The 15,037-nt window shown below is 40.0% G+C and overlaps 1 protein-coding gene across 1 annotated transcript in view; it reads right to left on the bottom strand.

Annotated features, from left to right (window-relative positions):
- The window catches only part of SYNJ2 (synaptojanin 2), a 77,715-nt gene that overhangs the window by 35,164 nt on the left and 27,514 nt on the right, over positions 1-15,037 (bottom strand). The window contains exons 5-7 of the mRNA XM_014950939.1: positions 8,938-9,021; positions 7,042-7,103; positions 4,139-4,235 (exon numbers count right to left, since the gene is read on the bottom strand). Coding sequence (XP_014806425.1) covers positions 4,139-4,235; positions 7,042-7,103; positions 8,938-9,021 — 243 coding nt within the window. The remainder of the gene's footprint in view (positions 1-4,138; positions 4,236-7,041; positions 7,104-8,937; positions 9,022-15,037) is intronic.

Here is a 15,037-nt window from a genome sequence, read left to right as displayed (position 1 = left end):
ATTCCCCTATGAACTACTTTATTTTTAATTCAAGCCCTTTAAAATCAAAGTAAAAATTAATGAAATATTCTTCCCAAACATTTCTTTATTTTTAATTCAAGCCCTTTAAAATCATCAAAGCAAAAATTAACAAAATGTTCTTCCCAAACATTCGTTATTAAAACACAAAGGTAAAGAAAAGACTAAGAGGTGGTTGTTTTGAAGAGGTACAAAACTTCAGTTTCCAGTCCTGTCAGTCAATTCTTTCAGCTAGCACAGTGCTTTCTTAATTTATTTATTTTAAAATATCAATAAAGGGTAACAATTTAAACAGATGTTTATTTAAAATAAATGAATGAATGCAAGGCCTTTAATCTAGAGATGCCTTGTTTCTGACTTTGTATGATACTGACCAGAACACCATCTTCAAGAATGTGATTGTTTGATAAAATACAGTATTAAATTATCAAGAAAAGCCAGATTTGTATCCTCATAAATTATCTGAGCATTTTGCAAGCAATCATCTCTTACCCCTACATTTCAATGTTTTTGCAAAGTAAACTCTAAAACTATTTTAAAGATAGGGAAATCCAGAGATTTTAGAGGCTTATCTGTGTTATGCAGAAATTCAGTAAGAAGCTGAGAACAGAAGCTGGGATCAGACTTCACTTCTGTACCTTCCTTGTGGCTTTGCAATTGCCTTAATTCATAATCACTTTGGCCTTATTCTTTAAAGAGGGAGACTTGCACTTTGTCACTTTCCACTGGGGAAGCTGATCATTCTCCTCAGCTCTTTTGGAGGAGGAGGAAATGGTCACACACACAAAAAAATGTCAAAACACTTTGTCACTTTCCACTGGGGAAGCTGATGGTTCTCCTCAGCTCTTTTGGAGGAGAAGGAAATGGTCACAGAGCTCAAGACACTCCTTGTCTTGAGTACGATATTCCAACAGAGAGGGAAACAAATCAGGAACTATTATTTAACCACAATTTTCAGTTTGCTTAGTTTCATACAGTAAACATTTGAACTAAGAACTGTTGTATCATTCTTTACCAATGATAAATACATCACACTTGCTACAAGTGTGTACTTAAACCATTCTACATGTTATTCTTAGGAAAATATACTCCAAAGTATCTATGTTGGACACTTAGGAGGTAGACTTCCATTAACCTCCAGCCAGATTCAGGCAGCTTATGCACTGCTGCAAATCCCACTCAATGCCAATCTGGGGCTTCAAGTAGACATTAGTTTTAAAAATCTGGCCATCAGGATACTGCCCTAGAACTCAGCACAGCTTTCACTCTACAATGCCTGACATCCTGAAAGCACAACCCAGATGCTTTCAGGTATTAGTTGTGCCTAGGGACACGTAGGGGCCAAGAAAACCTCTCTCTTCATATACCAGACTGTCAGCCAGTGCTCAGGCAGGCAATTCCCATCACAATCAGTGCAACACAGCTATTTCCCAGTACAATCAGAGCAAAACAGCTTGCTTACACCCAGTGAGCTGGGGTCAGAGCCTGGCCCCCAAGCAGTTCTGGCCATCCCGTGAGGCACCTGATGGCAGAGGTGATGGTCTACTATGACAAAGCTGGCAACAATTCATTTTTGCAAATGTGAACTCCTCTTAGGAGAATCAGAGCAAATTTTTTTAAAGTCTGGTAAAAAGAATGTGCATAAATGTGTGAAGAAATAAGCAGGAAGAAAATGCTGGAAATTAAGCCATGAGACTATGGAGCACCATTCTCTCAGTATGTAACATCTAGTAAAGAGATAACATCATTTCAATAGATACACTATTCATCACCTACTGGGCCAGAAGGAAAACAGAAGAATACGGAGGCTCAGGGGAAAATCTAAAGGTGTTGCACGGTGTTTGGAGAGAGACGTGCAAAATAGATTTCATTACAGTTGCAGAAGCCAAAACATTTGGTACCTACTTCCCTGTTGTTGACACCTCAACTTGCCTCTACAGCTGCTGGCACCAGCAATGCACTTGAGGGTGACATTTACTCACTGCCTTGGTGTAAATTATTGTTAGAGCATTCTTAATTCTACGCTATAGCATCATTTTTACTGTAAGCATAATTCCATCTGTTATAGGGGATGCTTATGAGAGAAAGAGTATTACTGGGAACGGTATTGATTTTTGGTCTGGTAACAGCTGATTCAGGTAACAGCTGAAGGTGAGTTGGTGGCTTACAATTTTTCATTTGTTTCTGTGGCATAAATGAATGGTAGAGGTGACATTCTGACCAAAGGAACCCAGCAGCAGTTATTATAAGAATGTTTTGAACCAAGTCTGATAGGAATTACTAAGATTGCAGCAAGAGCCGGAGAAGAGAAAGGAAAACAAGCAAAGGAAGATGGAGAAACAAAAAAAGAAATGACAGAAAAGGAGAAAAGTTTTAATTCCTAGCCATTCCCCTATGAACTACTTTATTTTTAATTCAAGCCCTTTAAAATCAAAGTAAAAATTAATGAAATATTCTTCCCAAACATTTGTTATTAAAACACAAAGGTAAAGAAAAGACTAAGAGGTGGTTGTTTTGAAGAGGTACAAAACTTCAGTTTCCAGTCCTGTCAGTCAATTCTTTCAGCTAGCACAGTGCTTTCTTAATTTATTTATTTTTAAATATCAATAAAGGGTAACAATTTAAACAGATGTTTATTTAAAATAAATGAATGAATGCAAGGCCTTTAATCTAGAGATGCCTTGTTTCTGACTTTATATGATACTGGCCAGAACACCGTCTTCAAGAATGTGATTGTTTGATAAAATACAGTATTAAATTATCAAGAAAAGCCAGATTTGTATCCTCATAAATTATCTGAGCATTTTGCAAGCAATCATCTCTTACCCCTACATTTCAATGTTTTTGCAAAGTAAACTCTAAAACTATTTTAAAGATAGGGAAATCCAGAGATTTTAGAGGCTTATCTGTGTTATGCAGAAATTCAGTAAGAAGCTGAGAACAGAAGCTGGGATCAGACTTCACTTCTGTACCTTCCTTGTGGCTTTGCAATTGCCTTAATTCATAATCACTTTGGCCTTATTCTTTAAAGAGGGAGACTTGCACTTTGTCACTTTCCACTGGGGAAGCTGATCATTCTCCTCAGCTCTTTTGGAGGAGGAGGAAATGGTCACACACACAAAAAAATGTCAAAAAGCTCAAGACACTCCTTGTCTTGAGTACGATATTCCAACAGAGAGGGAAACAAATCAGGAACTATTATTTAACCACAATTTTCAGTTTGCTTAGTTTCATACAGTAAACATTTGAACTAAGAACTGTTGTATCATTCTTTACCAATGATAAATACATCACACTTACTACAGGTGTGTACTTAAATCATTCTACATATTATTCTTAGGAAGATATACTCCAACGTATCTATGTTGGACACTTAGGAGGTAGACTTCCATTAACCTCCAGCCAGATTCAGGCAGCTTATGCACTGCTGCAAATCCCACTCAATGCCAATCTGGGGCTTCAAGTAGACATTAGTTTTAAAAATCTGGCCATCAGGATACTGCCCTAGAACTCAGCACAGCTTTCACTCTACAATGCCTGACATCCTGAAAGCACAACCCAGATGCTTTCAGGTATTAGTTGTGCCTAGGGACACGTAGGGGCCAAGAAAACCTCTCTCTTCATATACCAGACTGTCAGCCAGTGCTCAGGCAGGCAATTCCCATCACAATCAGTGCAACACAGCTATTTCCCAGTACAATCAGAGCAAAACAGCTTGCTTACACCCAGTGAGCTGGGGTCAGAGCCTGGCCCCCAAGCAGTTCTGGCCATCCCGTGAGGCACCTGATGGCAGAGGTGATGGTCTACTATGACAAAGCTGGCAACAATTCATTTTTGCAAATGTGAACTCCTCTTAGGAGAATCAGAGCAAATTTTTTTAAAGTCTGGTAAAAAGAATGTGCATAAATGTGTGAAGAAATAAGCAGGAAGAAAATGCTGGAAATTAAGCCATGAGACTATGGAGCACCATTCTCTCAGTATGTAACATCTAGTAAAGAGATAACATCATTTCAATAGATACACTATTCATCACCTACTGGGCCAGAAGGAAAACAGAAGAATACGGAGGCTCAGGGGAAATTAGCAGTTAAAAAGAAAAAAAAAAAATCATGGCTTTTACCTTAAAAGCTCTGTTGAGCACCTCTTCCCCTCCTCTGCTTCCCAACAGGTTAACGATCACTTGTTTTCCATACTGCTCCTTCAGAAGCATCATATGCCTACAGCAAAAGTAACCATTATAGGTACTAAACAAAACCATGTTATGTTGCCTGCTACGTTTCTTCAATCAGAATGTTTCAGCCACAGCAGTTACATACATCTTCCTCAGTTTCCTGGCAATCAATTATTAAAGTATAAATGGTGAAAGTATGCAATTAACGGAAACAGTATTTTGTACTGAACTTAAAGACAGAAGCATCTTAGGAAACACATCTTTTATGACACTGTTTGCTTTGATATTGCCCCTTCGTATGCTCCCATCTCTTGCCTGTGAACATGGGAATTACATAGGGAAGACAACAAGAGAAGCAAACATATTACACTTCAGCAGCAATTGCCCAGCATCTTGCAGGGCTGAGCCTACAAAGAGTCAGCAACAGCCATAGGGCCTAGGACTCCAGACCCAAGGCCAGAGAGGCACAAACATAAATGTCATAGACAATAGTGTTCAAATATCTCTGACCTACCACAACATCGAGACATTCACTCTCAATTTAACTAAATTAAGCAGGAAGGTTAGCAAGCATAAAAACTGCTGCACTGGATCAGACCAAAGGTCCTTTTAGCCAAGTGGCCTAGCCCAGATTCTTCAGCAAAAGCACAAAATAGGACAAGTAAAAAAGTGACATTTTCTTTCACATGTACCCCCAATCTCTCAAAGCCTGACATTTAGGGCCTCTCAAGTCCAGAGCTTTTAGCCAGATTCAGAGGCACCCATTCTCCCCTCAAATTTTTTTCAAGTTGGCACATGTGTGCTAAAGGACCTGTGCTGGCTCATCAAGAAAAAATTAGATCTTAAAAGCCATCTTCCATCACGTGCTAACAACACTGTAGTAGCACTTAAGAGGCGGCTGGAAATAGACAAGAAAAATAAAACAAACACTCACACAAAGGAAAAGTTATTTCATGCTGCAAGGCAACATGCAAAACCAACAGGCACACATCTTCTGGCCACGCACCTTTAAATCCTATCATCAGAAATAAGCCACACAGAAACCCATGGAAGGGGAGAAAAGAAAGCAAAAGTTATCACCATGGCCTTCAAGGAACATGGCTAAATATATTTCCTGGTGCTATTTATGTTCCTGATTCTGCAACTAGTTCTCTGTACGCCGACTCTTCCTGTACATTTGCACCCCTCTGATCCCAGCATCAAGATTCTGCTTCTCCGCCAATGGTGCCACCCTCCACCAAAGCTGCTGAAGCTCAGGTCACCTGCTCGAGTGCTGTAAGCAGAGCTCCCTGAGGATTTCTCGGGGAGAGGGGATGAAAAAGATCCACTAACAAGATCACCATTCGCTCCTCACAGTCCCTTAACACATTCACCTATCAGATGGGAAAATGTAACAGGCTATAACTGTTCTAACACTCTGGGAAAAGCTGCAGCAGGCTGTTAGGTTTCCATGCCTTTTTTTCCATATAAGCAATTCTTATTCCTTGCCCATTTTTCACAGGACTGTCTTTTTCAAATCCGTGAGCAGAGAGATCCCTAGCTTCATCTAAGCTAAAGGTTTTACTGTGCACGAGGGAAAGAAGGAATAGTGCAAGTTGGTCCTCATATTCATGCTTCTTACAAGAAAGCTATTCACCAGTTGCATCAGGGTCAGAGACAAAAGATTCTCTGAGCTAAGTGGTGTTACAAAGTTGTTCCTTGCTCAGGCAGTCTCAATTTCTTGTGCAGCACAAGAGGATGCTGAATAAGTTATTGTTTTCTTCTTATATAATTTTTCTCTGCTGTGGAATGCAAACCTCTAAGATGGAGCTTCAGGGACACTGGCAGGGTAATTTATCATGGCACCAGGTGACCACAAGACCATCAGTCTCAAAGGCATTTGAATTAAGTAGGGTTTAAGAGCCTTAAAAAGCTTGGAGGATATAGGCTAAGACCCTTTGGAACAGGCACCATAGGCTGGACGATCCCTTTAGATACTAATGCCTGTTTGGGGTCTTCAGTGCTGCAAAACTATTAAGTCACTAATGTCATGTTTGCTAATGGTTGCAGTAAATGAAATCAAGGAATTAAGGGCCTTATCCAAAATCAACATAAACTCTGATTTGCCAAAACCAAATCAAAGCAGAAATTAATCACATGACCTGGCACTTACAAGTTGAAAATTTCCCACAGCCCAAATCCCTCATGTCCTTTTCGCGCGACGTTCCCACTGATGCCCATGGGAGTTTGCCCTTAAAGGACAGCACTTCAATCAGACATTCAAAGGAAATTAAGCCAATATATGGCTTTTTCTTTTTTTTTTTACAGTTTCCAACTGACAAGCAGAGTATTAAAGGTTTAAAAAGGTTTACAAGTGAGTCTTTGGGTAAAAGAGAAAAGCATCAGTGTGGCAGCTTCATACAACACTGATAATAGAATAAGACACTGTTATTTCTGTATAGCAGCAAAACAATGTGGAGAAAAAAAATCCAGATTGGAGAGGAAGCAGTGTTTATTTCTTAATTACCTGGGTTATACTGGTAAAAACCACATCTTCTGTGTACTTTAAGTGTTCTTAATTACCTGGGTTATACTGGTAAAAAACACATCTTCTGTGTACTTTAAATTCACATCTGTTGGTCTCATGAAGGTTTACACACACTTAGCTTTTGCATACCACCCAGAATTGCTTAGCTTTTACAGACAAAAGTCAGGAGAGCAAATTAATTCAATTACCACTGAAAACAGAAAGGAAAATGCACTTAAAAACCCACAACACCTGGGAGATTGGATACATCATCTGAGAGATGGCATAAAGTTGTGGAGTTAAACGCCAGGCTGCTGTATTATTGCCAAAGTGGAATGAAGCTTACCTGTCGAAGGCAGGAGCATTAGCTTCCAGACCTCTGTTAAGCCTTAGATGATGAGAACCCACCTAAATTAAAATATTGGAAAGAAAAGAGAGAGAGAAATAACTTCTTAAATTGCTAGAGTCCTAAATCACTAGATGTCTCCCTTTTTCCTTCAGAGAGAAACATCTCTTTAACAGCACCAGACACCTCTAACAGACTCCACACACCCCCACACACAATATCCTTAATACAAAAGCCACAGCTTTTATTAGACAACAACATTTACAATTACAAGCAAAAACACAATTACCATTAAGCAAAGGGATACCTACACATCTTTTTACAGCCAAACAACTCACATCCCCTCAACCAGCTTCCTCTAGCACGTATCCCACCCTGCCTCACAGGAGTGTGCTGCGTGCCCAGCATTCTTCCTGCCCTTCCCTTGGCAGAAAAGGCTGCAGTTATGCCGGTTCCATGGGGGCTGGCTGTCCAGAGTTCTTTCATCTTTCTTTATTTACAGAAACTAAAGAGCATCAGAACAGTTCTTTGAAAACATGAAGGATGAGATCCCATGCCATCAATCTAATAGGACTTAATACGGATGTTAACAACAGTAGCCTCAAGCTCCTTTTGAATACGAGCTACTGTTATTACAGTGTACAAAGGGCTTCATTTCTCTCCAAAAACTACACTGTTAATTATTTATAGGAACATGAATTGTTTCCTGTACTTCATCATCTTTCTTTGTTTTTCATGATGTTGGTCGCAATTCTTTCAAACACTGGTGCCAGCACACTCACATCCAAGGATTAAGAGTTATGAGTATTCACCATCATAAATGAAAACTACATAATCTAATCCAGATTAGGCAAAAAAGCAGACTGTGTCCCTACTAAAAAACTGAAAATTCTATTTAACTAGAGGTGCTACCTGCTAGCCAAAAATACTTGGGGAAAAGCTCTGTGGCTTCATAACGTACATAACTACAGTGCTGGATACAGCTACCCCACGGGCAGGACGCGCACAGCCATATGAGCAGACCTGCTTTAGAAAAAGAAGCAAATATTGCACTGGAAGGTACTAACAGAGAGAACACAGATCCTTTAGTCATCTTCCTTTTGCACTAAATCCAGTAGTTCTGAATGGTACCTACGTGCTAGATTTAACGATAAAAAAAAAATCAAATAACCTTTAAAGTGTCTAAAGAAACAATTATATTATGTGTTCTCTCTACTAACATATGTGCACACTCATCCTAGTTGCTTATCCCTCTGTTAAGAGAATGCAGAGAGTGCTAGGATAATTCTTATTTGAGCTTGTAACTGTATATAAACTGTAAGTCACAGGCCATATGTAACCTGCTAGGCTTGATGCAATAATCTGATGATTTAATAATCTACATTTCTGCCTTCCAGAAGATCAGATTAGATCATCCTTTTGACTGAAATCTAGAAAACACACCATTAAGACATTATGCTTTGTTTCAAAGCAATGTGCTCCTATAAAGCTCCTGGTATCCCTAGATATTCCAATTTTATTATGGAGGTTGATATCATCAAGCCAACTGGGCATTTCAGAAGGGAAAGTTACTCCAAATGAAATTGAAACTGTTATAAAGAGATTGCTGTAAACTTCATTTTAGGACATTAGCACACAGTTCCTTACAAATAGTTCCCCTAGAGGCACACGAACACATGAAAACGTTAAACCTAACTGTAGCCATTTGCCTGGTTTAGTTCTACTTATCTAAACACACAAATTTTTCTACAAAGTAAACCTAAGAAAGAGTTCAGCATTTTCATGGAATGAGCTTTGCAGCTCATTTAAAAAAAAAATATTAAATTTTATGTAACTTCTAAATTATAAATACCAAGAGAGATAAGAGTAGGGTAAGTTTTTTGGTTATTTGTTTACCTGAAGCCCCGATTGCTCCCAAAAGAGTGGAACAGAACCTCTGATCTGCACAAAGGAAGAGACGTCGTCATCCAAGTAAATTGTCTGCAAAGACAAAGCAAAGGGAAGGAGTTCTGCAGTTAGATCTAGCAGCCCATGACCCCTTCATCAGGTGACTGAACTCGAAGGGTAAAAAAAGTAAACCGTGTATCTCAGTGTATCCACTTACTGCTCAGCCACTTTTCCATAGTCTCACAGGCAGGGGAACAAGGCACAACGTATTTGCTTTCATGTCAGCACAGCAGATTCAATTCACTACTCACCAGAATCAAGAGAAAATTTAAACCACCACCACTGGCAAGAAGGAAGAAATCTCTCATCCACAATGAAGATGGATTTGATCTGCTGGTGGAGGCGCTCAGAAAGACCAGCCGTACGCTCTCCCTCCGTCTCTCTCACAAAATTTAACTGTGCAAAATGTCATTGCTCCTTGTGACTGATGATGGGTAACGTCAGGTGCGGGATAAGCTTATCTCCTGCTTTATTTACTATTTCTTATTTCACTGCATGTTGCGCCTTGTCAGAGTGCCCAAATAAATCTCAGTGAAACCAGCAGCTTCGCCGCTCCCGCTCTGAGATACAGTGAACAGCATGTGATCTGCTCCTTTTCCAGGAACCTTGGAGTTAGAGGCTCCAAACTCCCCGTTTCCTTCCCTAACCAGACCTCAAACTCTCCCTTCCCGTTCGTTCTTACGGCCCCTGCTAACAAGCTGATTTTCAGTCAAATCTATGCAGAGTACAACGGCTGATTTCTCCCCTTTTGCCTTTCCCCCTCCACCAGCCCCCGAGCAGAGCGTTATATTATATGTTAACTTAGCACAAAAGGTACTATCTTCAGATTCAGTATGACCACAGAGCAACTGTGCAAAGCCCTGCTCGCTCCCCTGGCCTATACTTAGCAGTGGAATCCTGGCTGCTTTCCACGGGGGATACATGAGACACACGATAGACGTCTCCGTTATCTCATGCATGACAATGAGTCTTCTGCAGCCCTGCAGAGGAATGGTATCCAGGTCAGCCAGGTAGCTGCTCCTCTAACCCCATCGTATCATTTAGCACAACCGCTGCCAGCTGGTTAGTAGCTCCCAAAATAGAAAAGAACATGAAAATGGGTTACTCTACAGCTTTAACGTGGTTGGTGCTTTTGGATTTGCCGCTAGATGTGCTGCTGGCTGAATGGCTCAGGGGAATTGCCTTCATTTACCTTGACCCCTTCATCTTTATAACCACTACCAATGTACAATCTTTATAGCTACTCACATGAAAAGAAATTAATCTACACCAGAGAGCTGGGTATTTAAATATTCTGTCACCAGTTTTATCTAACTAATCTTTACAATATTTTTGGGGAGCACTTACAATTATCCCCATTCCACTAAGATGAAAGATTTAAGTAGCTTTGTTAAGGACATAACGTCAGAGAAACTTCTTTACTTTGAGGGTGGCAGAGCACTGGAACAGGCTGCCCAGAGAGATAGTGGAGTCTCCATCTCTGGAGACATTCAAAACCCTCCTGGAAGGGTTCCCATGTAACCTGCTCTAGGTGGACCTGCTCTGGCAGGGGGGTTGGACTAGATGATCTCCAGAGGTCCCTTCCAAGCCCTATCATTCTGTGGTTCTGTGTTAGAATGATAGCTAGCCCAGACATAGTGCAATGTTTCAATGTTTTTAGCCTCATACCAATGAATTAAGAACCCTTCTCTGTTGTATTGCATCCTACTACAACCTCATGCCACACATGGGGTTGCTCAGAGAAGCTTTCTTGCGAGGTCTCACAGCTTGAGTAACATGGTTCTAAAACGTGCCCTCCCAGTAAAGCTTTCTAAACATTGCCAGTACCTGAGTGCAGGAGCTAATTACCATGGCAACACACTGATGCACCTTTTTCTTTGCACTTCTGTGCTCGGAAGAGTTTCTCCTGCAGTTGGCCTACAGGAGGAGTGAGCAAGCCCACCTTCTTCCTCTTTATCACATCCTTCCTGAGAGAGGTGGTACCAAGATGAGTCAGTGACTTCTAAGCACTGAATCATCTTTTCATGGGCCCAGAGGAGCTAATTCTAAGGTAAAGCAAATTTGTGTAGCTCCACTGACGGCCCCAGCATCATCCTGACTCATACTAAATGAGGATCAGGTCCTGAATCTATGCAAAAAAGAGCCAGGACTGGCTCGTTTTAAAATTTGACAACAATCATCACCTTAGCAGTGAATGAGCTGAAATGAAACATCTAACGATGACGAATACAGACAAATCTTTTTATGAAGTACAATTTGGCTGCTCAAGCTGCTTGCTACAGAGGATCGGTTTTCTTTACAATCTTCTAGAACGTCCGTTTCCACAACTAACTGAAAAATTGACAGCTCGAGTATCTCTTTGGCCAGCTCTCTTAGAAGTCCCAGCTGCCGATTAAAGAATAATGATGATGATAATAATTTTAATACCTGCAGTTTAACATCTTCCTAAACTACAGTTCAAATGGAAAGTATTTCATCAGTTACAGACCATGAATATATAACCTGCCTTCTTCTGTATGCCAAATACAGAAGAAAAATACTGACCAAACATATCCTGCCTTTCTGCTCATATTTCCACTTATTAGTGATTCAACATCGTAAGAGTGAACAGATGTTTGTTACCACTACCACTCACATTTTCTGTTCACTGGTTTTCACCCATTACCTCTTCTAACCATTTTCTGCTCTATTAAACTGTCCATTTGGAGAATTGAACAACCACCAAAAAAATTCAAAATACTTGGGGATCATTCCTGTCATCTAAACAGGATGCCCACACCTCGATGTGATGGGCTTGGGGGGGGTCCTCTGTCAGGTTGAGGTCTAACACAACAATCCCCTATTATGATAGGGCATTTTAAAGAAACTGGTATTTTTTATGCACATTTTCATGTAGCTTTTAGAAATTCAGATGAGGTTTTGGAACTGGGAGCGTAGCCTCTCCAACACAGTCATTCACAAGAAAATTCTCCACATTAGCACATTTTCACTTACAGGGCTCATCATTCTGTTCTCTGGAGCAATTCTGTGGTCTTTCACAATCCTCTCACCTCATTCTCATGACCCAGATGAATCCAAAATCATTTTCTTCCAAGCTGCCAACGAGTTGGAAAAAGACCTAGTATTTTTTAATGAGTAGGAGAATAACACCCTTTTCTGCCAGTCATTCCTTCCTAAACAGACTGTAACTATTTCATTAAACATTACAACTGTGCAAGTCAACCCTGAATTTCAGCAATACCCATTATCCTTCATTCACCTCTCCAAAGAACAAGACGGCTGCTCTTGACATTGCCTTCTACTATGTATGCCCCTTGACCTTACAATAATAGTGCCAACAGCCTTCCTACCAGCAGATTTGTTACGTGACCAGGTTGAAATTGTATTTCAAGTATATTTAGATGACTTTCCGGTTCAGGAATGGACATAACACCCATATATACTATAAGAAACCCCATTTGTTAAAATCTTAAATAAGCACCAATAATACATGCAGGTAAAAATTACATTAATAAATAAAAGATTTCAAGTTAATTGCTTATGCAATTCCAGCATTTATGCATGGGTAAGTACAGAATTTCTTTTCTCATATTCTTCCAAGCCTTGACCATTTTTTGTTCACAATGGCATGTTTTCTACAAGTGCATATCTGTCCCACTTTTTTGCTGTTCTAGTTTTGACTTTACTACCCTGTTCTGCAGCAGATCCATTTCTCTAATTCTAAGGCACTACACAAAAGATGAACAGTTCTTTAAGAAAATAAACTTAAAGAAAAATAAACAGCACTTTCTTTCCAGATTTTTCCTGTCCTCCGTTTTCCTTAAATCATTGACAAGAAATACATCCAAGAAGATCACATCCAAGATCATCACACTGGTTTTCCTCTAAAAGTTCAATACCAATCAGTTACATTTTGGACAACACTTTGTCATTAAGGTTGATTCATACTGCTAAATCTCTGTCTTTGGGCTTCATAAAACTATTGTGGAGTCTCATCTTTTGTCTTAGATCCAAAATGATAGCAAGTTGTTGCCCACTGGACCCAGGGAGAACGTCCATTCCTATCAAATCCTCAAAACACTTGAGGACTACTTCATTAATCTCAAAGGATCTGGCCCATAGAACAATCCAATCCAGGTAGCTGGATGGATTTTCAGACACTTTTCCTGCAGTTTCCCATCAGGCAACATAATAGCAACTGGATACTTAACCCATGTGGCCTTGATAGTAGTTTGCTTGTCCTCTGACCTCTGGTGTTAGAATTTGCCATGTTTTTCTTTCAACTTCTGTTGTCTTAAACTCTTTTTGTGGTCTCTTTCTCCAGCTTCAGGATCAAGGGTGATAATGCTGATAGCTCAAGAGGATGTTTCTTTTGTCCTTCTCTTTCTCTTCTGTGGCACAGGGCCAGACCTGGCCCCTATGATCCAAGGTCCTTTCCTGGTAACACAAGCTTCATGCACAGATACTGCTAGTAAATTTCTGAGCAAGAAGCAAACTAGTTCTGCTTCTGAGCAAGAAGCAAACATGTACATCAACCAGCTGGTATCCTAGTCCCAGCGCGCTCCTCCCATTCATCGCTTGGAATAATTTATTCACTAATCTCCATCACAGCTTCATTAGAAGGAAAAAATTGTCTAGTCACAACTTCAAACAACAAAATTCATTACAGACTCAACAGGCAAACAGACACAGCCCATGATGAAATGGAGACTCGCGTGGGTTGTTATGGGATCTCCAGCTCTGCCACACAACCCACAAAGAGCATGGATAACAGATGGCCTAAACACACCTCTCCATGATTCCCTTTAACGCAGACCACGGGATCCAAGGATATACTTGCCAAAATAATCCTCTTTGCCCCGCCTGGGGCCATACTAAAACTTGATCCAGAAAATAAATTAACCACATGATTGCATCCATTCCTCTCCTGGAGAGCTATCCAACATGGTCTAGGACTTATTGTGAAATAGGGATCATTATTTCTTAATCCATGCCCAACATTTTTTTGTTAAACTGGAAGAAAGGGAAGGCTGATCCAAATTCATGGCATTTCCTTTTAATGCCGTGTCAAGGTTTCCATTTCTTTACTGAACAGTTCCATGAAGGGGAAAACAACTGAAACCATTCATTTATCTTTGGTAAATTAGAGTTGTTCCTCCTAAGTCACATACTAAGATATTTAGAATTTAGCAGGACTCTTTGGAGGATAGCTGGGGGAGGAGCTGAAATGTAAACAGTGACAGGCACACAAACAAAGTGAAGAAAGCGCGTTTGTTTCTCAACACTATTAGGAGAAAAGAATTAGAAGAATGTGATACAGCCTCAACTTTAGGGGATTACTAGGGGAGGAAGAAAAGGCAAAGGGAAACATTTAAACTATCACAGGGAAACAGGGACTGATTTTAAAACTACTTGAGGATTAACTGCACCAGTGCAAGTAGAAAGGGCTACCATCCCACTACAAAATACTGGCAGCAAATCTGGAAGCACACATTAGAAGGATTTAAAAAGAGCCCTCTTTACTCTTCCCTTCATATTTTGTTTTTCTTTAAGCATTTCCTACTAATTTTTTCTTTCTTCTTTTTCCTTGTAAAAATAAAAGCCAAATGATCAAATATCTGAAAGATCTACTAGTAGCTTTTTTTTTTTGAAAAGCAAAAGTGAAGTGAGATACTTAACTTTTTCCCCCTTCTTCTCAAACACTGTGAGTCACAGCAGTTAAGCGAGCCCACAAAAAAATGACTCATTGCAGAGCTAAAATGCCACAAGGCTAACTCTGTGGGAGACAAAAACACACCATTTATGCATAAAAGAGCTGCCTGGAGATAAGGCTAATTGTTTCTCTCTCTTCTAAAATCAGAAAAACGTTAGAAGTAATTCCTATAAGAGGGGGGGGAAAGTCCTGGCTTTATAGAATCCTAGGGTGCTATTTATCCATGAAAGCACACAGCCAGCATGCCATTATACTGTACAGGCTGCAGCAAATAGAAACAAAATGTTATTCAGCCAAGTTATTACCTCATAGGCGATTAGTCAGTAGTCTACTATG

The sequence above is a fragment of the Calidris pugnax genome, unplaced genomic scaffold (genome assembly GCF_001431845.1).
Source record: "Calidris pugnax isolate Ruff unplaced genomic scaffold, ASM143184v1 scaffold24, whole genome shotgun sequence".
Taxonomy (NCBI): Eukaryota; Metazoa; Chordata; class Aves; order Charadriiformes; family Scolopacidae; genus Calidris; species Calidris pugnax.
The sequence above is the reverse complement of the archived record's forward strand: the minus strand, read 5'-3'. Positions and strand labels throughout refer to the sequence as shown.